General features: G+C 43.2%; 1 protein-coding gene across 1 annotated transcript; it reads right to left on the bottom strand.

Moving 5' to 3' along the window:
• Window positions 1-8037: 8037 nt before the first annotated feature.
• LOC131223420 (two-on-two hemoglobin-3) lies at window positions 8038-22887 on the bottom strand. The gene is made up of 4 exons (XM_058218832.1): window positions 22661-22887; window positions 22414-22544; window positions 8359-8503; window positions 8038-8252 (listed from the first exon to the last, which is right to left on the bottom strand). The coding sequence occupies exons 1-4, from the start codon at window positions 22795-22797 to the stop codon at window positions 8156-8158; spliced, it is 510 nt and encodes a 169-aa protein (XP_058074815.1). The 5' UTR covers window positions 22798-22887; the 3' UTR covers window positions 8038-8155.
• Between the last annotated feature and the right edge of the window lie 750 nt (window positions 22888-23637).

The raw sequence follows: 23637 nt of genomic DNA, 5'->3' as shown, positions 1-23637 counted from the left end.
TTGTTGATTAGGTCATAAATACCCAGATGAAGGGAAAAAACAAAGATTAGCTTGATCCAATACTTTTATGGCCCTCAAAAAGTTTTTAACGGTCAACATTTTTTCAACACTGTTTCCTGCAATGTGGTCTAATTGAGATTTGAATATACCTCATTTTTTGTGTAATACCGTAAAATGATCTATAAAAATAGATGGATAGCATGGATGAAACACATACATCATGGTGGGTCCCATAGAGCACCCAACACCAGCCATTGGCTGGTGGCAGCGGGAGTAGCCAATCCCTTTCCAGTTAACTAACTACAAACCACGAATTCTGGCCATGGCAAGGCTTCCGTGTGGAAGCGATGGGATGCCAGTTTGTGATAAGCAATGAGACATGGTGCACGTGCCATACCTATTTCTCCAATTAAACACCAGATTGTGAAACCCATTTTACATGTGGAAAATTAATTACTTCTGTTTTTTAACTGTCTTTTTTAATTCACACAAATCCTTTATTTAGTATTCGATTTAGGTTATGGCTCATCTAATGTGGGACCCACTAATTGGACGGATTTTGATGAGCTACTTATGTGACTTGTGATAACAATTTCTACATGCAGGAGTATGGATCACTATACTCTACTAGTTTACCTGTTTGGGGCCAAATCGGAGGCTAACGGAACCGCAGTGAAAGAGCGTTCATTTTGAGAAAAAGTCTATTGGTAGTTAACCGATAACATCTTGCCACATCACTTCAGTAGCCTTTTGGCTACTGAAGCGTTCAGTATCAAATCCGCTCCCGGAAATCCGCGTCCTCGTAGGCGAATCTCGTATCTTTACTCCGGACGACCGACGGATTTCCTGCGGAAGCCTTTCGCATGAAGTTACTGCGCAAGGATTTTGGATGGGCCTACTGTGATGTTTGTTAGAAATTCAACCTGTTTATCTGTTTTTTGAGCTCATTTTAGAATATTAGACCAAAAATGATTAGGATCCAAAACTCAAGTGGGCCATAATAGATGAAACAGTGGGAAAAGGAATTCCTACCGTTGAAACCTTCCCAGGATCCACCTTGATGTTTATATTCCATCCAAACCGTTTATAAGGTCATTTTCACTGAGATAAAGTGAAAAGCCAAGAAATTAAACCGATACAAAACTTTTGTGGCCATATAAATGTTTCAACGGTGGTCACTAAATCCCCACTGTTTCCTCTCATGTGGCCCACTTGAGTTTTTGATCCTCTTCATTTTTTGTTCCATGTCTTAAAATGAACTCGAAAAACGGATGGATGAAGTGGCTTTCTCACAAACATCATAGTGGGCCCCTCATAGAATCTTGCGCAGGAACTTCCTGCGAATCCGCGTCCCATTACTCCTTAGACAACCAACCATCTGTGCCAGCAGATTAGGCTGAATTTCAGCAAGGCCCCACCACGAGGGTGTCCTGAAATTTCAGACCAGTCCACTCATCAGGTGGACCCCACATCGAAACAAGTTGACAGTTGACAGCCTGAACCAACATGAGTGTGGCCCACCTAATGAGTGGATGGGATTGATTTTTGGCAGGTGTATTCATGGTGGGCCCAGCGTCCAATGAATTTGGCACGTCGGTTGGAAACTAGGGTTGCATGCTAAGTTGGGCAGTTGTGGTGCGTCGATCCGTTGGGCGGTGTGGAGCCCAACATGATGTGTTTTGTATCTTTGTTTTGTCCCCTCCAAAAAATGAAGCATATCCAAAGCTCAACCCCTCCAAAAAATGAAGCATATCCAAAGCTCAAGTGGACCACACCACAGGAAATAGTAATGATTTAACACCCACCGTTAAAAACTTTAGGCCATAAAAGTTTTGGATGAGGCTATTATTTGTGTGTGTGTGTGTTTTTTTTTTTCCTTCATGCAGGTCTAAGTGACCTTATCAACATTAAGGTGGGCCCTAGAAAGGGAAATGGATTGGCTACTCCCCCTGACACCAGCCCCGTGGCTGGTGGTCGGTGCTCTGTGGGCCCCACCATGATGTATTTGTTTCATCCATTCCGTTCATCCATTTTTAAAGATCATTTTAGGGCTTGATACCAAAAATGAGAGGGATATAAATCTCAGGTTTACCACACCGCATGAAAACAATAGAGATTGGATATGCACTACTAAAGTCCTCCTAAGGCCTACTGTACTGTTTATTTGACATCAAATCTATTGATTAGGCCATACAGGCCCAGATGAAGGGAAAAAACAAAAATCAGCTTGATCCAAAACTTTTATGGTCCCCAAAATGTTTTTAATGGTGAACATTCATTCAACATTGTTTCCTGCAATGTGGTCCACTTGAGATTGGGATAAACCTCATTTTTGGTCTCGTATGGGAAAATGATCTTTAAAAATAGATGGACAACATGGATGAAACACATACATCATGGTGGGCCCACATAGCACGGACTACCAGCCATTGGCTGGTGTCAGGGGGAGTAGCCAATCCGTTTCCCCTAGAAAGGTTCAATGGTGGGCCTTGTGGTGTGGTCCACTTGAGCTTTCGATCTGCTTCGCCCTAAAATGAGCTGGAAAAATGGATGGTGGGGATATAAAACATATGCATCATGTTGGGTCCCACAGCGCCCAACACATCATCACACACCGCTGAGGGTAGTGTTAGCAACAAGACCTAATCCGCGTTCGTAGGTGATCAGGCCATCAGCCCTCTTGTAGACTAAGGATAACGTACAAGTTATAGGTTGGCTTAAACGTACAAGTTATAGGTTGGCGTGCCAACATGTAAGTGTATATAAAAATCAGGCCGGTCCATTCATTGGGTAGACTAGCCTATACAGAAATACTGGACATTTTAATCACAAGAGTCTAGTTCAACGGATTAAATATCTGATCAATGGATTGACCTGAATTAAACATCTGGTGATTTTAACAAGTTGGAGCCCACCTTGACAGGCTAGTGACGCTGCTATGCTCTGTGGACCCTACATGATGTATATGTATGTGTTTTATATATAGCGTTGTGCATTCATTTTTCCAAATCATTTTAAGGTTGAACACAAAAAATATGTAAATTTAAATCTCACATACACCACACCACAAGAAAACAGTAGTTATTGAGGAAGCGGATTGGCTGGTGTAGTACGAACGGTTCAAAGGAGATCAAAGTTACATAGCCCACAGTGATGTATTTATTATATCTACACCGTTCATCTATTTTTTTAGATATCATTTTAGAATATTATCCAAAAAATAAATTATATTAGAATATCATCTCCACCACACCACAAATAGCAGCGGATATAATGATTTTCCATCCAATCTGTTGATAAGGTAACGAAGACCTGAATGAAGAGGAAAGACAAATTTCATATTGATCCAAAACTTATGTGACCTGAAAAGGGTTTCAATGGTAGACGCTCAATCTCCCACTGCTTTTTGCAGTGTGGTCCACTTGATAGTTAGATCTGTCTTATTTTTCGTCTCAAGCCTTAGGAAGAGCTCGTCAAATGGATGGACGGCTTGGATATAAACAAACCCCATGATCAGACCTGCAGAACTTGCTGACTTAAATACATTAGTTATATAGCTGATGTGAGGTACCCCAGCCAATCCGCTTCCAGTTATTGGGGACGCGGAGTGCGTCTAACCCCGCCAGGACAGTAATCCGTCCGGGCAGGGCTATGTTGGGCCCACCTCATTTAAGTGTTTTATCCACACCGTTCATCGTTTTTCCTAGATCATTTTAAGATATTATCCTAAAAATGAAGTAGGTCCACAGCTCTGGTGGACCACACCAAAGGAAGCCGCAATGATAATCACACCCACCGTTGAAACCTTTCTAAGGGCCACCGTGATGTTTTATTACCATCCAACCTATTCATAAGGTCATGTAGACGTGGATGAAGTGAAAACACAAATATCATCTTGATCCGAAACTTCTCCAGCTCCCAAGAAGTTATAATGGTGGACGTTCAATCACCATCTTGTGGTCCACTTAATCCATTGGCCGGTATAATTTTTTGGATCATATATTAAAATCATCTGACAAATCCGATGAACGGCATGGATAAAACACTTACATCACGGTGGGCCTCACAGATCCCTGGGTAGGATGCAATCCGGGTCCCAGACTCCCAGTTATTGAGGGGCATTTTGCGCGTGATTAGGTGTGATAGAATTGCATTTGATGACGTTAGGTGGGATAGAATTGCATTTGGCCCCCTGCAATTCCATCCAGCATTTGGAGATTACGGAAAACTTTGGGATTAAGTGGGATGAATTGTATTTAGTCCCATGCAGGATTTTGAAATCCACTATGCTTGTGGGCCCATATTGATGCATGTATTTATCCATACCGTCCATCCATACATACCGTTTACACATGACGTTCTGGTTATATATGTGTACAAGGTGAACATCTGTTGTGAATTTGGTCCATTGATTACAATTCCATGGTCCACCAAACATGATTTGGCTTAATATCGGTGTTTTCCGTGACAAAAATTTTATCCCAAACATGGGATTAGATGGCTAGATACCATGGTATTTCCAAACATGCAATCATTGTGTAATAATGATGTTAATCACATCTAATACAATTCAATACCATTCAATTCCACCGGGTAAACACGCCCCCAATGTTCACCATTAAAACCTCCTAAACACGCTCTGAATGTTCACCATTAAAACCTCTTACGCCCACTGTAATGTTTATTTGACATCCAACCTGTTGATTAGGTCACACAGACCTAGACGAAGATAAAAATAAAAATAAAAATAAAACAAATATCAGCTTAATACATAACTATTGTTGCCTCTAAGAAGTGCTTAATGGTGGGGCGTTGGAAGAAAAAAACCAATTCCATGCCATATTTTCCCCGGGAGGCCTCGCCACCACTCATCAAGTGGGTCCCAATAAAGGCATGCATGGGTGTGAAAGGATATTTTACTCCAAATACAAACGTGTAACATCCTGGATTTTCACTGTTTTGGATTTTCAAAAATCCATCAATTTTTTTTTTTTAATTTAATTAACCTAAATATTACTTAATAACCATTAGCACTCAATATTAGTGTATACAGGGGTGGTACCAGTAAAGAACCGCACCAGTCCGATTAATCAGCCGTAGGAAGCCAATGAATCCGCCCAATCACTTGAACATCAGGCGTAGTGTAACGACCCGCCCAACCAGAACAGTGTCCTGGGGCGTCCACGTAGGATTTGCCACAGGACCGTTCGTTTAAGCCACTCGTAGTGAGGTATCACAAATAAATTAGACCAAGATTAGCCCAATTGAATAGACCAGATGGGTCCTGATAGAACCTGGTGCGGGCCTCCAAGTCAGATGGCCGTTTACACCTAGCGACAGCTCGTGCGGGCTATACCGCGACACGGGAAGGTCGAAAAATTATAAAAATTCAGGGGAGCATAGATTTTACTGGGCTTGGGACCATCGCGGACCACGGACCCAGTGGACAACAAGAAGTGGAATCTGGCACTTGCCAGATGCGTCCCACCAATGCCAGAATTGGAATCTGACACGTGTAAATAAAATTGCGATGTAAAACATTTCAGCCATCGAATTTCTTCATAATTTACGATGAGAGTCTAATGTATTTTTCTATACCCGTCCACAAACTCTGAAACCCGATCGTGGAACGGTGACCATTGATCGCAAATCAGACCCGTGTGACCAAACACTATATCCGATCGTTTTCAAATTTTGCATGGCCCTTTATCGGGCCATGGAGCACCTATCCTATAAGTTTCGTGGCTAGAGGGCCACCAGAACTGCTCCAATAACCGGAATGGACCCCACAAGGCCATTTGAAGATCGGAACCGTTTACTCAAACCCCATATCCGTTCATCCGTTTATTCCAAATTTTATATGGCCCCTCACCAGGCCATAAAGCACCTATATACCAAATTTGGTGGCCAAGGAGGTGTTAGGTCTGCCCCAAAGCCAATGAGGAATCCTAGAGGGCCACTGTGGGAATTCATTGAAGCTTAAGGCCAGAGGGCCCAAATCTAACCGACCATTCGCCAACTAATCAAGGCAAGCATGACTAAATTAAAGATCTAATCGGGGCAGAGTCAGATAAGGCCCGGATCTTAAATAATAGACCAAATCAACCCCATTACTCTTTTATCCTAAAACCGACGGCTTAAAATAATCATGACTAAATCTCCACTTTCGCTAGTTATAAATAGGCCACACTATGAACATAGTTAATCCAAACCCTAATCATCGTCCACGAGAAATTTCAATACCTAATTCATTCCAAAAATGTCCCGATTTTCCGAACAAGCTCTAGACCGCTCGTTGGTGGGCCACTAGTTACAAAATCATAGAGTAATATCCGTCTTACTGGGCTTGACGTCCATCGCGAGAGTCGGACCTGGGTACTGCTCAGAACCGCTTAACTTGAGCTAAAGGACGAGTGCATGAGAAGTGCAAATACCCTAAAGGAAGAAGCTGAAACTTAAGTGAATTGGGTCGTCCACTCTTATGCAAAGTTGAGAGTTTTGGACCGTCGGTTTTCGACCAAACTTCACATGTGGAGTAAGGATATTTCCCTGCTCATATCCATATAACCGCAGCCCTGATTGACCACCGGTGACCGTTGAACAGACTTCTAATTATATCTGTCGATTGGCGCATCCAAATAGCGGGCCGATCATATCCATGCGTAGATCATCATTAGGGCTAACCATCCAACGGTGGGTGCCGACTCCTACGCCCCGTAGTGGCCCCCAAATGGTAGAAACACACTCCCCTAGGGCTAGTATAGTGAAAACTCATCCCTTAGGGCTATTTACACCAAACCTGGCACTATATAAAGGCCCTATTTGGGGCACACCCTCCCCCATACGAATTTACCCCAGGGAACAAAGAGAGAGAGGAGAGAAAAAGGAGAAGGAAAAGAGTGAAGGTGAGAGTGAAGGTGGACCGTAGGTTAGGTGGGACCCAAGGGAGTTCAATCTTGCACCTCCCTACCTCTTCTTTAAGGAAGAACCCTCCACCACAACCACACATTCGCTCCGTTGATCGTCTAGGTAAAAGCCCTCATCCATTTTCTTAAAAACCTTGAGTTGAGGAAGGATTTGCTGGAAACTCTAACATATGAATGGTTGCTTTAGGGATTCCGGCCGTTAGACCCCAAAGCCCTCATTCCTAGGTCGATTTTCGAGTCTCCAACGACCCGAAGGTGCGGACTATTGTTCTTAGGTGGCCTAGCACCAATTTTAGTATAAGCTTAATGATTTTGATCGTTGGATGCAATATTTAAAATTCTAGAGAAACCTTAGGAAGTATATGTTGAGAAATTGTATGGATTTGCATGTTTGGCTCTCTTGATGTCGTTCTTGCCTCTCACATGATTTTGTGTATGTATAATTACATGATTATGCTTTGTTTGATTTCTTCATGTATTATGCCTCATAGTACATATGATGTCATTTCGCTTCTGCATCTGATTTCGTAATATGGGGGAAGTGCTTAACTTCCTCATAGGTTCACACAACTCACATGCACTTGTTCATGATAGCGATAGCTTGCTCGTTGAAAATATGTGATTTGTAGGATTGAGATGCATGAAAACAGGACCACTTTTCTATACTAAAATTCTTTCTTTCTTTCTTCTTCGTCTTTTTTTATTATTATTTTTTAAATACGGAACAGATCAGTTGCGGGCAGTTTAGACTTTAGACCCACATGTGGCTAGTGAAACAAAGAAAAAATTAAAAATTAAAACACACACACTTATAGCAACTAATCTCGAGGTAAATGTAGACCTTCTTCAAGGTGAGTTGCACCAGCACTTCCAAATCCAATCTCCAATCTTATGTGTAGATGAGGTGGCATAATGATGTCTATTCCCTAAGGGCTGTTCTGAAAGCAACATAAGGTGCTAGGCCCCAAAATCCACGAAACAACAACCAACAAAAGGTGTATAATTTTCGTAAGAAATAGACACAGGTGCACGTCACAAACGCGAAAGAAAAGAAGAGAGCTTTATATAGCAAGACAACAGCTCCATCCACTCATTGAAATGCAAAGGCATGTAAGGCCAATATTTCTATATATTATTTGAGGGAAGAGAAGTTTTCCCTTAATAGCATGCAGATAAATAACATATCATCAGCCGTCTTTGAAATTAGATGAGGATTTTGTGATTATAATTTACACTGCAGCTGGCTTGCTTACCCCATGTTTGCAGGGTACTCCTTGTGTTTGATTCTTCAGCTCATTTCCAGCCACAAGAAAGAATGCAGTGTGCCTGAAACCAAAATGACAAAGAAGAGAAAATTAATGTTCGGTGCATTTATTTATGGTTAAAGATTAGGGAATGAGATGATGGTGATTGGAGGGAATGGAATTTGTGCCTGAAGAAATTCATCATCTTTGTTTTTGAATCTGCATCAATATTCGGGACACTGTCTAGTGCTAGTTGCATGTGGTGTAGCCACCTCTCCGCCGCTTGATGTGTAACTGGAAATGGCCGATGGCGTCCAATCAGCGCCGGATGGCCTGCACAGGAAGTGGAACCTGTGAAGTTATGTGGGGCCAACATTTTGGTGATCCAATTTGTATATATGGTGGGCACCATGGTAGATGGCAGATACAGGTAAAAAAATTCCCCATTCAATGTGAACCAGTAATAAGAGGTGAAGGATGAATTCATGGTTCTTAATGACAGTAATTAACAAGAAGAGGTAAAAAAGAACATAACTGCCAATCTCTCTCTCTCTCTCTCTCTCTCTCTCTCTCTCTCTCTCTCCTCTAAGGACCTGTTTGGGCGGCATCTGAGAAAAACTGTGGATAATACTATCAGTGGAAAAGAATCCCAAAAAAGGGCTGTTTGTGTTAGTTGTGGTGATTTTCAGGGACAAGTACAATGGTCAATGGTCAAAAACTGAAATCTGTTTCTCAAGAGCGTCAAATGAGGATTAACAGGTGGCAAAAGAAAAGGAAAACACCTTTTTTTTTCTTGAAGAAACCTGTGGAAATGTAAACAGTTCTCTGCAATGTTACTTTATTGTTGCAATTGGCAGAAAACATTTTCTTTTCTATAGTTACTTTTCGGGCTCCTTTTGGACTCCAATCCAAACAGGCCCAAAATTGAAAAGGAAGAAAGTATTAATTACCAGCAACAACAACATTAGTCATTATTATTAGGGGTGACCAGTGGTGTGTTTGCCACCCTGTATTAAGAGAAAGCAACCTACACATGCCATTCATCATGTCTATCCAAACCATCCAATTCACAAACCCTGTGTAGCTGGAGCATAACCTGAAATTCAGGGGTTAAAGTATGCTGCGGGTAGGTTATACATAATGGAAGCTAGCTTGTTAGGAAATGGTCAACAAACTTTGGCTGACTTGTGAAAAGTGTCAGCAGACAGAGAAAATGTGGTTCAAAGAACACAACAAGAAAATCATTTCCAGTCAATGTCTTGTTACCTTTTCTATTGGCCAAGAGCACAAGGGCGGTGTATGATGTCAGATCATCCTCATTGAAGCATGTCAGGTTCTATTAGGTCAGCCATGGTAGACTAGAAAAAAAAAAGCCATTGAAGATGTGGGAGAAAATACCTAGTCCTTCACAAAAGATGGAGCTAAAGAAGTGTTTCTTCCATTGAAAGAAGTGTTAGTTATTGCTCAAGCAAAGTCTAACACATTGAGTTTTGCTATGAGAAGAGAAGTTGCAGAGAAGAAACTGTAGCAGTACCTCATATGTTGGAACAATACACCTCAACAAGAGAAGATGAATTCTGTGAAACTAAATTCTCTCCAATTGTGAGAGGATCATGATCATCAGCACCATTATAGGCTTGACTCAGGCTCTCTAATATATGGGGTGGGGCTTATGAATCCTGTTCTGACAACCCATGTCCTTACTAGTGAACAGGTCTCCATATCCATTCTCACCAACTCAATCTTCCTATTAGGTCTTCCTCCCATCCTCCTTCCAGACCCTTCAACCAACCAATACTTCCCTCCTTTCCAGACGGTCTCTGTTGCACATGATTGAACCATCTCAATATGCACTCCATTTTCTCTTATTGAGATAGCTCCTGGGACGCACTAGAGGACTCGATTTTTAATTTTATCCTTCAATACCTCCCACACATCCACCTCAACACCCTCAAATCTCTGCAACACCTCTGCTCATGCTTGCTTCTAATTGGACAACACTCTGCCATGTGTAGTATTAAATAGATGTCCTACAAATGTTCCCTTAAGTTTTATAGTCATATGCGACAATCACACAACAATCTGAAGGCATATCTCCACTTCATCCACCTAACTTTATGGCCTATTTGTTTCGCCAATTACCCAAGTAATTGAAAGGAAATGTGTTATCATTATGATTTTACCACTGCCAAACCAAACACAATAATCGTTGGTCAAATGCAAATGTATTCATGAGACAAGTAAAGGAAATTCGCAATCATTGTATTTTTTCATAGCACTAGTGTGAAAATCTCAAATCCAAATAACGACATCGGTGTATTTTGGTAATGATTTGACATTAATGTAAAAATGTCATCATTACGACTTTACCACCGATGAACCAAACATAGGAATCAGCGGTCAAATGCAGATGCTGTCAAGAGACAAGTAATTTGTAATCATTGCACATTTCCTTTACATCATTGTGGTAATTGGTGAAACAAACATGCACTTAATTATATTGAAACATCCTCATCATTTTATTTATTTTTTATTTTTTTGGGAGATACATTAAAACATCCTCATCATTCTCTCCATTGTTTTTTTTTTTTTTTTTTGAAGGATAATGATTGTATTGAGAGGGAAAAAAGATACAAAAAGAAAGAAAGGGGGGCTGCAGAGATTGCAAACTCCTAAACACCTAAGAAAAAAAGATCACTAGCTTTCCAAAAATCTACAAAGGAGGCCCATTCAATTAAGAGACGCTTGGACATGGATATCACAGCGTCGATCGGGTTTGAGACGTTCTCAAAGCATCTGTTGTTTCTTTCAATCCAAACGGACCACCAGATGGAGAGGATAGCCATCCTCCAGAGTTTGGACTTCTTCTTGCCGATTTTCACCCCATGCCACGCGAACAGAAGTTGCTCCACTGATTCAGGAGCGCGCTAGAGAATATTGAACCAAGCGCAGATGTTGGACCAGAATTTGGATATGAAGGAGCAGTGCATAAGGAGATGGTTGACTATTTCCTCGTCTTTCATACAGCAGAGACAGACATTTGCTAACGACATCCCCCTTTTTTTCAAATTATCTATGGTGAGAATCTTCTTCTTACTAACTAACCAGCCGAAAACAACGATCTTTAGAGGGGCCGGGTATATCCAAATATGCGATGGGTGACGGGGAATGGAATCAGATCGGTTGTGGTGGAACAACTGATAGAGGGATTTTACAAAAAAACTGCGGGACTTGTCCGGTCTCCATAAAAGCCTGTCATCACCTAACTGAGAGGGCCTAGTCGAGTGAAGATCTTCCAACAGGGCCAAAAATTCTGAAAGCTCCCAATCATTCAGGTTCCTTCTGCAAAGGAGATTCCAGACTATGCTGTCACCTACAACGGAATAGCAATCGGCTACCGATGTCTTTTCGAGAGGCTAGAAGATAGATGTTGCGGAATCTGTCTTTTAGAGGGGCCTCCCCCAACCAGATATCTTCCCAAAATTTGAGATTTGAGCCCTTACCCAGGTCGAAGGCGACACCTTTGAGAACGGTCTTTTTCGTTTTCAGGATGTCTTTCCATATTGCCGACGCCCTGTAGTTCGAGGAATCTTTTGTCCACCATCCTCCCTCTGATTTGTCGTACTTGCTTTTGATAAGAGTGTTCCAAAGATTTCCATTTTCCGTTCCTAATCTCCATATCCATTTCCCCAAGAGGGCTCGATTCATTGACTTTAGGTCTTTTATTCCTGCACCTCCTTCCTGAATGTGGCTGCATACTTCTTTCCAATTAAGGTGGAATTTCTTTTCTTCCTTTCCATGCCATAGGAAGTCACGTCTGAACTTTTCAAGGGAAGCCAACAGCTGGCCCGGGCATCTAAATACCGACATAAAGTACAACGGTAAATTGGATAGGGCCACTTTAATAAGGGTGAGCCGACCTCCCAGCGACAGGTATCGGGCTTTCCACCTAGTGAGGTAATATTGGAACCTTTCTTTAACTTTCTCCCACTGATGAATAGGAGGAGGACCGTAGCAGAGGGGAAGACCTACAAAAGAAGAAGGGAGGGAGGTAGCCGTGCAGTCAAAAACTTCAGCGAACGAGTTGAGTGCCTCTGGCGCCAGATTGACCTCGAACATTTTTTATTTAGCTAAGTTTACACGCAGGCCAGAAACAGCTTCGAAACACCGAATAGTAGTGCGCAGGAAGTCCACCTTGTCAGGACTTGCTTCAGAGAATATGAGAACGTCATCCGCAAACTGGATGTGGGAGATCGGGTGCGACAGACCCGTCACTTTGCAGCCACACAAAAGACCTTCAGCTTGGCCCTTATGAAGCAGCTTGGACAGGGCTTTACCAACGATCAGGAATAGAAAGGGAGATAGGGGATCTCCTAGGCGTAATCCCCTCGAGCTTTTGAAGAAGTCGTGGGGGGATCCATTGATGAGGATGGAGAAGAAGGCCGAACCTATGCAAACTTTAATCCAACCTCTCCATTTGGACCCAAATCCCGTCCGCATCATCATGTAATCCAGGAAGCCCCAATCTACGTGATCATACACTTTTTCGATATCCAACTTGCAAATAATATTCCTGGACCCAGATTTGAGGCTAGAGTGCAAGCACTCATTTGCTATCAGGGCACAATCGATGATTTGCTTATCAGGAATGAAGGCACTTTGATTGCTTGAGATGATCTTGCCTATCACCTTCTTGAGCCGAGCAGTTAAAACTTTGGCGAGGATTTTGTATGGGCCTCCTATCAGACTGATCGGCCTGAATTCTTTGAATGTGGCTACCTAGCTTTCTTTGGAATCAGAGCTATGAACGTGGCCCCCAGCCCTGTGGACAACTTAGATCTGCTATGAAATTCGTTGCAGAATTCAACAAGTCTGATTTGATGATCTCCTAGAAGTGTTGAAAGAACAAAATGGGAAATGCATCAGGGCCTGGGGCCTTGTCATTCCCTAAGTCTCCAATTGCCTGCCAGATTTCCTCCACACTGAAGGGAGCTTCGAGCTGAGATGCATCTTCAGAGGAGATGCACTCCATCGGTAGGTGATCCAACCGAGGCCTATGCCATTGTTCTTCCTTGAGAAGCGAAGAGAAATGCGAAATGGCCTCCTCCGAGATTCTGTTTTTATCTTCTATCCTTTCACCATTGACCACGATACTGCAGATTTTGTTGATTTTGGAGCGCATGTTTGCAATGTTGTGGAAGTATGAAGTGTTCCTGTCTCCCTCCTTAATCCATTTTGCTCGGGATTTTTGCTTCCAAGAAGTTTCCTTTTCATAGGCCCTCGTAGATATGGATTGGATCAATTGGATTCTTCTGGTCAGCATATCGGAAGACATTGGAGAGGATTCTGCTTCTGCATCGATCTTCTGCAGCTCTGATAAGAGGGAGTTTGTCTCCATTTCCCTAGCTCTGAGATCCTTCTGCTTCCACTGCTTCAAACAGGTCTTCAGCTGTTTGAGTTTGTAGGATAATCTGTAGCCTGCGAAGCCCTGAACCTAGAAACCAGACCACCAAGCAAAGACCATTTGGTGAAAAACATCAATAAGCAGCCAAGAAGAGTCGAATTTGAAAGGTTTCGGGCCCCAATTATGTTCATCAATAGAGAGAAGAACAGGATTGTGGTCCGACATGACTCTAGGGAGGATAGATTGGAAGGTAGATGGGAAGGAGTCCAGCCAATCTAGAGAGATCAGGAATCTAACTAGACGGGACTGGATTAGGGAGGCACTCCCATTGGTCCAAGTGAATCTGGACCCGATCAGCAGCAGATCCAGTAACTCGAGATTGTCGACCCAGTCCGAGAATGCGGCCATCGCAGGAGAGATCGAATTTCCCCGAGATTTTTCCTCAACGCATCTAATGACATTGAAGTCTCCCGTGAAGCAGCAAGGGCCAGCGAAACTCTGATGAACAGAGCTCAATTCTTCCCATCATTCTTTTCTTTTGGAGTCTTGAAGAGGGCCGTAAACCGAGGCAATAAGGAAGAGGCGACCGGAAGCTAGATCTTTCAAAATTGCAGAAACCGAGAAGGAACTGATCTGATTGGATTGCATTGCCCACTTTGACGATTGTCGAGCCATCAAAATGCCCCCAGAACTGTCGGAGGAGTTCAGAACTAGCCATTGAACTCCACAGGACTTCCAAAGAGACCCCATCAGATAGTCATCAAAATGGGGAACTTTGGTTTCCTGAAGGCAGATGATCTCCGGGTTATTCCTGGTGCAGATCTCTTTGATGAATCTACGTTTTTGCTTTGACCCCACTCCCTTAACATTCCAAGAGATCATCTTCATGGGGCAACAGAATGGCCCGATTGTCCATTTCCTCTGAGATGATGCTTTGAAGATTCGAGCCTTCAGTATGAGAGACGAGACGCTGCAATTCTCTATTGCTGCAAGATCTGGATAGTCGACGGCAGGGGGATTTTGTAGCCGATAGGGGTCTCCTGTGAGACTCCACGCACTGGAAAAGAGCAATGAAGTCCTCATGGCAATCCCCAAAGGATAGCCCCAAGGCCCTTCCTACGTGACCGATGGCGTCCCTAATCCACTTCTTCTTTTCGATGGTGTCGATTAGCTTTGCTCTGTGAGGATCATCTAGAAAATGATGAGAGCTTCCTGGCTGAAGATCCTTCATCGATCCAATTCGAAACTACAGAAGTTCAGCTTCGATCACAACCTCGGAGGGATCTTCCTGGAATAGCGTGAGAAGCCCTTGGTCTATCCAGTCTTCTTTGTTTTTTTTTTTGGGGGGGGGGGGGGAATGGAGACTGAAGAGGGGGGATTCTCCGACTGTGTGGAGATATTGTCGTAGTTAGCGGTGTCTTCACCCGCCCACAATCGGGTGGTGGCGTTTGTCTGGCTCGCCTGTCTCTTCTCTCCGAGCAGCAGGAGGGGGTCGTCGTCCCATACTGGAGGGGATGATGGAGAGGGATGATGAGATTGTGCGATTCAAAGGGGTCGAGTCTCGAAATAGCGGACAGATCTTGATTTGTTAAGGGAACCAAGTCCGAGTGTGAGGAGACGTTGTCGGGTCCGGGTCTCAATCCAGCAAGTGAGGGATTCTCTGCGATCCGACCACGTGGCAGGCATCCGCGGTCTTTAGGAAAGCCCTTGGTCTATCTAGTCTTTTTTCTTTTTTTTTTTTTAAGGGGAGGGGATGGAGACTGAAGAGGGGGGATTCTCCGACTGCGTGGAGATATTGTCGTAGTCAGCAGTGTCTTCACCCGCCCACAATCGGGTGGTGGTGTTTGTCTGGCTCGCCTGTCTCTTCTCTCCAGGCAGCAGGAGCGGGGTCGTCATCCCATACTGGAGGGGATGATGAGATTGTGCGATTCAAAGGGGTAGAGTCTCGAAATAGCAGATGGGTCTTGATTTGTTAAGGGAACCAAGTCCAAGTGTGAGGAGACGTTGTCGGGTCCGGGTCTCGATGGAGCGAGTGAGGGATTCTCTGCGATCCGACCACATGGCAGGCATCCGCAGTCTCTAGGAGAGCAGTTTGGTGTGTTGGACAACGTGACCGGCGTGAGGCTACGTATCGAGATCTCCTTCGAAGGAGAGGTGGGGTTGCACATGCCGAGTAGCACATGTCTAGGGAGATGAGGAGTCTCGCCACGTGTTACCGTCCCTTCAATGAACGGTGCATGAGTCGCAGAGAGAGAGCCATGCGTCTGGATATGCAGCTCCCCTCTGCCACGCGTCAGGAGATGCGACTGGCCTCTGCCAGGGTCATCGAGAGCACCAGCTGATCCGAGAGGATTGAGGTTAGGAACTCCATAGGAGCATGGAATGTGTGCTCCTTCCACTGATATTGTTGTTCTAGAGTAAGGACATGGTTCCCGAAGCTTCTAGAAACCACCCCATCGCGGAGCAGGATCGTTCTTAGCTTCCCTCTGAAGCGGCAGTTTGATCTACCTGCCTTCTGCGAACACCTGAATGTGAGGTGGTAGGGGATCTCCCTTGTCTCTACGAACCCGAACTCTAGCCACAACCACCTCCTCTCCCTTCCTGGTTTTGGGGTCCAGTTCGATAAAGGAACCTATAGTCGATGCCGTCGATATGAGGAATTCTTCATACCAAAGTTCAAGGGGGATTCCCCAAAGATGGAGAACTCTTCCCAGGATTGCACCCTGATGACTGGTCCATCTTTGTAGAGGGCTCCTGCCATAATTAGGGTGTCTAGATTGAAGTCCGAACAAGCCCTGATCCACAGGTCGTTGCCGCCGATGGGGTTGATTGAATATTTCTCTAGGTTGATTCTACAGCAGCAGTTGATCCAATCTCTGACTTGGGATAGGGAAGCCCCTTCTCTGGTGATGATTACCACCAAGTTCTGCAACGCCTTCTTTGAGAGGTCCAGGCGATCTTGGCTAATATGTAGAGCAGGTTTGGTTATTCCAACAGGGGATTTCTCTATTCCTTTCTTGCATTCTTGATCCAGTCTACTGGGTTCTTTAGATAGGGATGCCTCTATAGAGTTCCCGAGGTTGCTGCAGAAGTTTGAGATGAGCTTCGTTGCTGGTTTCGATCTGGGCCAAACCTAGCTCTTTGCACCAGTAATGGCATCCCACCGAATCGTTCACCGTGTAACATGAGGATGGCTCTAGAGAGTTCCTCCTCAGAGCTCATTCTAACGAGGGCAAAACCTCGGTACTGGCCCGTTGATCTGCCCCTTGGCATTATCACGTCCATGACTGCGCCTACTCGTCTGAAGACTCTCGAGATGTTGATAGGGAGCCATCCAACGGGGTAACCTCTGACGAACAATGTGGGACATTTAGTGGGAGATCTCCTTGTGGACGTTGTTGTGTATCCTTTTTGTTTTTTCTTGATAACTTCCATCCACGCTTCTGGATCTTCCAGCTCATGGAATCGATTCGGGTTTCCTAGGTCTGCGTCTGTTTTCTTCTTCATCAGATCTTTTGACGTCGCCGACGTCGTTGGTGATGCGGTGTCGCCGACTTCACTGCATCGGTGCCGTCGTCGCCGTCTTCACTGCATCGTCGTCGCTGTCTTTACATCGTCGTCTTCACTCGCCGTCCAATAAATGCACACAAATTAGATAAGCTTAATTTTTGGTTAGTAACACATTCTCTCCATTGTTTTAAATAATAGAGCCAAGGTAATTAAAAAATCTCCTAAGAAATATCTTGACAATAATTAGCCAAAGCTTCACTTTTACAACCATTCCTACTAAAGTTGCATTCCAAATACTCCGTCCTGGTTCCACTAATGTATGAGCTTGCAAACTCAATACTCTTCCTCCAAAACTTCAATTTAGCATTTGCCCTACTCTGGTCTCATCGGCCAAAGGCATGTCTTCTAGAAATCAAATATACTAACTAGTGCAAAAAGGCAAGGGCTTCATGCCAACCCTTGTTGAAGACCCACTACCACTGGAAACTCGTGAGTCACATTATAGGCTATTGTCACTATTCTAACGGCACCCTCATACGTGTCTTTAGTTATGTTGATATATCCTCCTGAGAACCCTTTCCACTTCATTGCCCACCACATAAGCTCCCTAGGTACTCCATCACACATTTTCTCGAAATCTTTATAAACCATGCACATAGTCTTCCTCTTATCTTATACTTTTCCCTTAATAGTCTAAGTCGAAAAATAGCTTAAATTATTGATTTTCCTAGCATAAAGCGCTACAGTTGAGGAATGGGGAGGATTCGCCTAATGCAGGCACCTCCCAGCTAAGCTTAGCACAAGAATTACAACTAAAGTAAAGAATAAATCCAGAACTTTTATTAAATGTAGAAATGTCTTAAGAATACTCATGTGAGGCCCTTAAAAAGACCTCCCGGGCATACAAGGAAAGAAAGTCTCCTTTTATTGGAACGAGATCTCCTTCCTTTCTTAGTATCATTAACAAGTAAGGATTTATTTAAAAAAATGGAAAAACTAATCAAGAAAAGATGCTAAATAAATAAAAAAAGATCCTAAATGAATAAAAAAGATCTAATGAGATTCTAAAGGGGCCCACTAGCTTTGCATGGCCGGCTGATTGGATTATGCTGCCTAATTGGGAGGGTTGGGCCTCCTACTATCCACGGTTGTGCTTGATAGGCTAACTATGAGGCCTGGGCTTAGACCTAATTGATCTAAGCCTGGTCCATGGGTCTTCTGCCCAATTGATGTGGCTCGGCCTGCATCATGAAGCCATACGTCTCTTTTGATACCTTGTCTTGTCCCAATCTTTGTTCCACCGCCCTCTCAAGCTTCATATTATGGCTCATAAGGCTGATCTCCCAATGGTTTGTGCAACTCTATGCATATCCTTTATTCTTGTAAATAACTATTACAATGCCTCCCCTCCACTCATTTCAAACTGTCTAAAATATTTTATTAAAAAGAAAAAATCGTTAACCAAATTAATCCAATTTCACACAGTAGTGTCCATGCTTCTAGAGGTATATCATTTGTCCCACTGACTCTCCTTTCCTCATCCCTGTGAAGACTGCATTTACTTCTGTCCAAATTCTATGATATATACCGATAGCAATAGGCGATGTGGATAAAATTTGCAAGTACAAAAAGAGCACACAGTGGACTGGAATTTCATTGAGTACTCAAGAGAAAGGTTGTGTAAGCAATGTCCAACAAAGCCATAACACAGATTGTTAATGTTTGCATTTCAAAGACTCGACAAGTCCATTACCAACGATATTATGGTGTGGTGGGAAACCAATTAGTGACGAATTCTACATGGATAGAAACATCGAAGTGGAAGGAGCTAAATGAATGATTCTCTCACAACTACGAGGAAGCAAACTCATCAAAGATGAGTTCTCCCCAAACCCAGAGCAATGACATGCTACAAGCCAGGACACCATCGGACAGCTTGTTGAATCACCAATTATAGTTTCCCGCTTGTTAGATGAGTTGGTGGAGGCTGTGTAGCGTGTGTGAGTGATCCAGGGTTCAATCTCTGGTACTATTACCTTTCATAAAAAACCAATTATAGTTTCTTGCCTTTGTTTATTAATTTGGCCTTGCCAAGAAAATGCACTTGAGGTGGATATGAAGGGGAAAATACAGTTAACCATTGGAACAACTTATTGACCAAACAGTTAGGTAACATAGGTTGCAAGAACTCTTTTTTACTATTGTGTTATGAAAGTGATTTTGGGATTAATTTAGAACGTATATAGATTTTAGCATAGTTCAGGCATGTCTCCATTGCAACTAGGGTAAAATTTTTAAAAAAAGGTCTTTGTATGGGGGTCACTTTCAAAATTAAGAGTTATTTCTCCCTCCCTCCCTCCCTCCCTCCCCATTCGGGGAAATCCAAGGTCAAGTATTTCTTGGGACCCAACTATGGAGAGAATAGGAAGAACTTGGAAAGGGAAGTATCTCTTTTTAAGTGGGAGAAATACTCTCATCATGGCCAAACTATCAAATCTTATTGTTTATTTCCTTTCTTTTTCAATATCTTGGTATCCATGGCAGCGAGAATTTAAGGCATTCAAAAGGACTTCCTATGGGAAGGTTGTGAGTCAGGTCATATGTTCTATCTCATCAATTAGAAGTTCAAAAGCCTACGACAAAAGGTGGCCTGAGGATTGGCAATAAGGTGGGCGGTTCCCGAGCATAGGAGTTAGATCTTATGGGTCGAAGACTTGGGAAGCTGGGCCACAGGCATGGTATTAAGTAATGACACTCGCTTGTATGGTTGGTAAAGGTGTACGATTTTGGCTAAATTTATGGCTCGATGACCTCCTGTTGGAAATCCCTGTTCAACCATTGTTCTCATTTGTTATGAATATGGGTGAAGAGGTGCATGATTGTTATGAGCAAGCGGGTAATACTCTGATGTCAAGCATCAAGTTCAAAAAGAATCTTGACAACAGGGAACCGGATATGTTTGCTGCATTGCTTGGGAAGTTGGCAGATGTTGGGAATCTTGATGATAATGAATTTTTATTTTTTTTGAAAGGCTTTTTTATGATGATGATTTTGATAATGATGAGTGATTCAATTTGAATTTTTCAACTTGATTTTTGCAATTAAATAATTTTTTTTAAAAAAAAAGGATCAAAACAAGTTAAAAATTTTCAGCCAATGACATTATTATAGTCATGAGAACACTGTAGCTAACTAAAAGCAGTTCAATCTCACAGAGACTTTGCATTTCCTTCACCCTGCCAAGGCCGCTTGTGCAAGTAGGATCCTAATCATGGGCACACTTCCAGCATGGCACAAGGTGGGTGATTTTGGCCTATAATCAGAGGAACCATCATGTTCATGCCCTGGCTCAAAAATCAGGCCACTCCATTCATCAAGTGCATCATGATTGTTCAAAAGTGGCTGACAATTGAAAGCAAGATTTCAATGACAGTCTGCACCCAATACACAAGTGCATGCCATTTAGTGAGTGTCACGCTGTTTTTAGCTGGGCAAATAGCCTTTGCATCATTTATTTCTTTCCATCATATTAGAAACTATGAGCAATACTCCAATGCAAAGTCTTCTTACCCTATTCCTATGCAATTCCACCATGGGGGCTGGGTGGCCTATCTATGAGTCTATGACAACAGTGGACCATTGGATACAAGGGATCCACCATGGAATGCACATACCCTAAAATCACCTCATTCTGATTACTACAACCCTCGAACTGAGGACCCAAAAAATGGAAAGTAAGACCCTTTTTACACTCACCATCCTTTTTTACGTCTTCAATTGGACAACTTTGATGCATTTAGGCATGTGATTTTGGAGCCATGTGCAGTCCATGGTGAACGATTCCAGCGGTCTTTGGTGATCATAGGTTGGACTCCAGAATAAACTCACAAGAGCTGCACTCCCTTGCAATAGAAACAACAAACAGAAATGCTAACACAATTTGTGCCGGATAGACTAAGGCGGTTATTCTCAAGTCTCAACACATATACCAAACTGCCATACATATATTGAATCCAGGCCATTCATCAGGTGGAACCCACCAAAGAACACTCATTAAGTGAGACCCATATACGTTGAATATAGATTATCAACCAGGGGCAGCCCGCCTGATGGCTGGACATTATGAATGGCCTGAATTCTACATGTCTGTGCCACAGGGGCATGTATGCTGCAGATTGCCTCTTCGGTTTACCTCAATTCCTCATACAACTTTCATTGGCGTGTGTACTCAAAAGTATCGTGCCACCATTATTTTAAAACTCGATGACTCGACTCAAAACTCAGCCAAGTCAACTCAACTCAGCGAGATCTCGAGTTGAGTCATCAGGAAACTTGGTCCTGAGTGTTCCAACTTGGGAAGACTTGTCGAGTTGGCCCGAAGGCTCAGTCGACTTGCGATAACTTGAACCGAGTCACACACAGCGTGATTCCGTTTTATTAAAAAAAAATAAAAATAAAGGAGAAGTGGGGAATGAGAATCGAATTACCACAAGAGGCATGGCTCTAACACAACAGGATGAATGGCGTATTGTTGTTTCGTTTTTTGTATTTTATATTAAGCAAATGTAAAATTTTAAATATTTATCACAAATCCCATCATTTAAACATTATAATTACTTAACATCAAGTCGATACGGATCAAGGCAAGTTGAGTCGAGCTTTTGAAGTTTTAAACTATGGTGCCAACTGATGGAAATCATTGTAAGCATAGTTTTAAAACTCAACTTGAAGTTACCAAAAAAAAAAAACTGTTGAGTCGAGTTGAGTCGACTCACTTGGACTTTCAAGTCAATATGAGTTGGCTCACTTGGCCGAGTTTTTTAAATCAAATCTTGCATCAGGTCAAGTCAACCGAGTCGTGAACAGATCAAGGTTTTCTCAAGTCTTGAAGAAATCTGACCAAGTTTTCAACTAGAGATTCTCAGTGTGCTCCCGATGAAGTAAATGTGGTAGGAATCGAATAGATTGCTAAAATTAGTAAAAATGAGAAATGATCGAATACAGATTAGTCTTGCCTTATTCCGGTGGACCTAGGTGGGCCCATCGGGCGAACAACAGGATAGGACGGATCAACCGCGAATTCCTCCTGACCCAAAATTACCATGATCAGATGTTCAAACCAATCCAATCACAGGCCAACGAGATGAACGGTAATATCAATTTCATTCTCACCGTCCATTTCGCACGCCTGAGCTGAATAACTCTAATCATCCAATCACTATGATTTCAGTGGACCCATCCTATCCAACAGTCCTTACCGATCGTTGGCGGGCCCACAGAGGAATCTGCACCGGAGCTAAGGTGCTGAGAATCTAGCAGAATCGCTCACCTTTCCTTTGGGAGTAGAGAGGAGGGCCTCCCATCCTCTGCACGAAGAACTCGTACTGGTTGCGAATGGCGTCTTCTTTCACCGAATTAGCGAAAATGGAACGAAACCATTCCTCCTCATCTTCATAAACCCTACCATTTGCATTCACGATTCGCAAAAACGATATAAATATGACAGCCAAACAGTACCAAAATCCGACTCAACAGATACGAAATCAAAACAAAGAGTAGAGGAAAAGGAAAAGCACCGATTGTAGAAATTGGTGGAGAGATCGATGAAGGTTTGGAGGCCGAGCGTTTGGTAGAGATTGGAACTGTCGATTGCGAAGGCGTCGTTTGGATCGACTCCGCTCCATTCCGACGCTTTCTCCTGCAGCGACTGCATTCTCTTTCTCTCTATCAAAATCACCTTCGAGACGGAGGAGGTATGCGTACTGCGCAGTGCGGCGTATCAATCAGGAGACCGGTATTTATAGTTTTCTCTGCGTTTCGCGTTTTCAGCGTGGAGAATAAGCCCCTGTTGCGGTCTGAAATCTCGGACGCGAATTGCTCGTGCCCACACGGCCTACAAGAAGTTCGTGTGACGGAAGCTATGTGGGGCCCAATAAGATGTTCTTGTGTCATCCAATCCGTCCATAGGTTTTTATATTTTATTTTGGTGTATTAAACTAAAAATTAGGATGATCCAAAACTTAAGTGGGGTACGCCACAGTAAAAAGTAGGGATTAAATGAACACCATTGAAACCTCCTCAGAGCCACAGGAGTCTTGGATCAGGATAATATTTATTTTTTCAATTCATCTAAGTGGTAATAAACTTATGAACGGTTTGGATGGTACCTAAACATCATGATGGTCCCAGTAACGGTTTCAACTGTGGGTGTTTCCATCCCCACTGTTTCCTGTCGTGTGGGTAACCTGATTTTTCATCTGCCTCGTTTTTTGTTAGATATCCTTAAAATGATACGGAGAAACTGATTGACGGAGTAGATTTATCATTGACATATCTATGGGACCCACAGAGCTCCCACCTAGAGGAGCTCCGTGTCGGCGGGGTCACAGGAGAATCCCGACCTGGAAACAGAAAACTGGGGGCGCTTAAGTCAGAGAAGCAGAGAGATGGTGCTCGTAATCGCGCGAGGAGAGATTTAAGAGGTGAATCGCGGCGCACTGCCAGCGTGGCACCATTACGAGGTGCTGGCCATTCATCAGGTGGGGCTATTCGT

Source organism: Magnolia sinica, chromosome 13 (assembly GCF_029962835.1).
Source record: "Magnolia sinica isolate HGM2019 chromosome 13, MsV1, whole genome shotgun sequence".
NCBI classification, from domain to species: Eukaryota; Viridiplantae; Streptophyta; class Magnoliopsida; order Magnoliales; family Magnoliaceae; genus Magnolia; species Magnolia sinica.
Note: the sequence above shows the minus strand (reverse complement) of the source record. Positions and strands in the feature narration are given on the sequence as shown.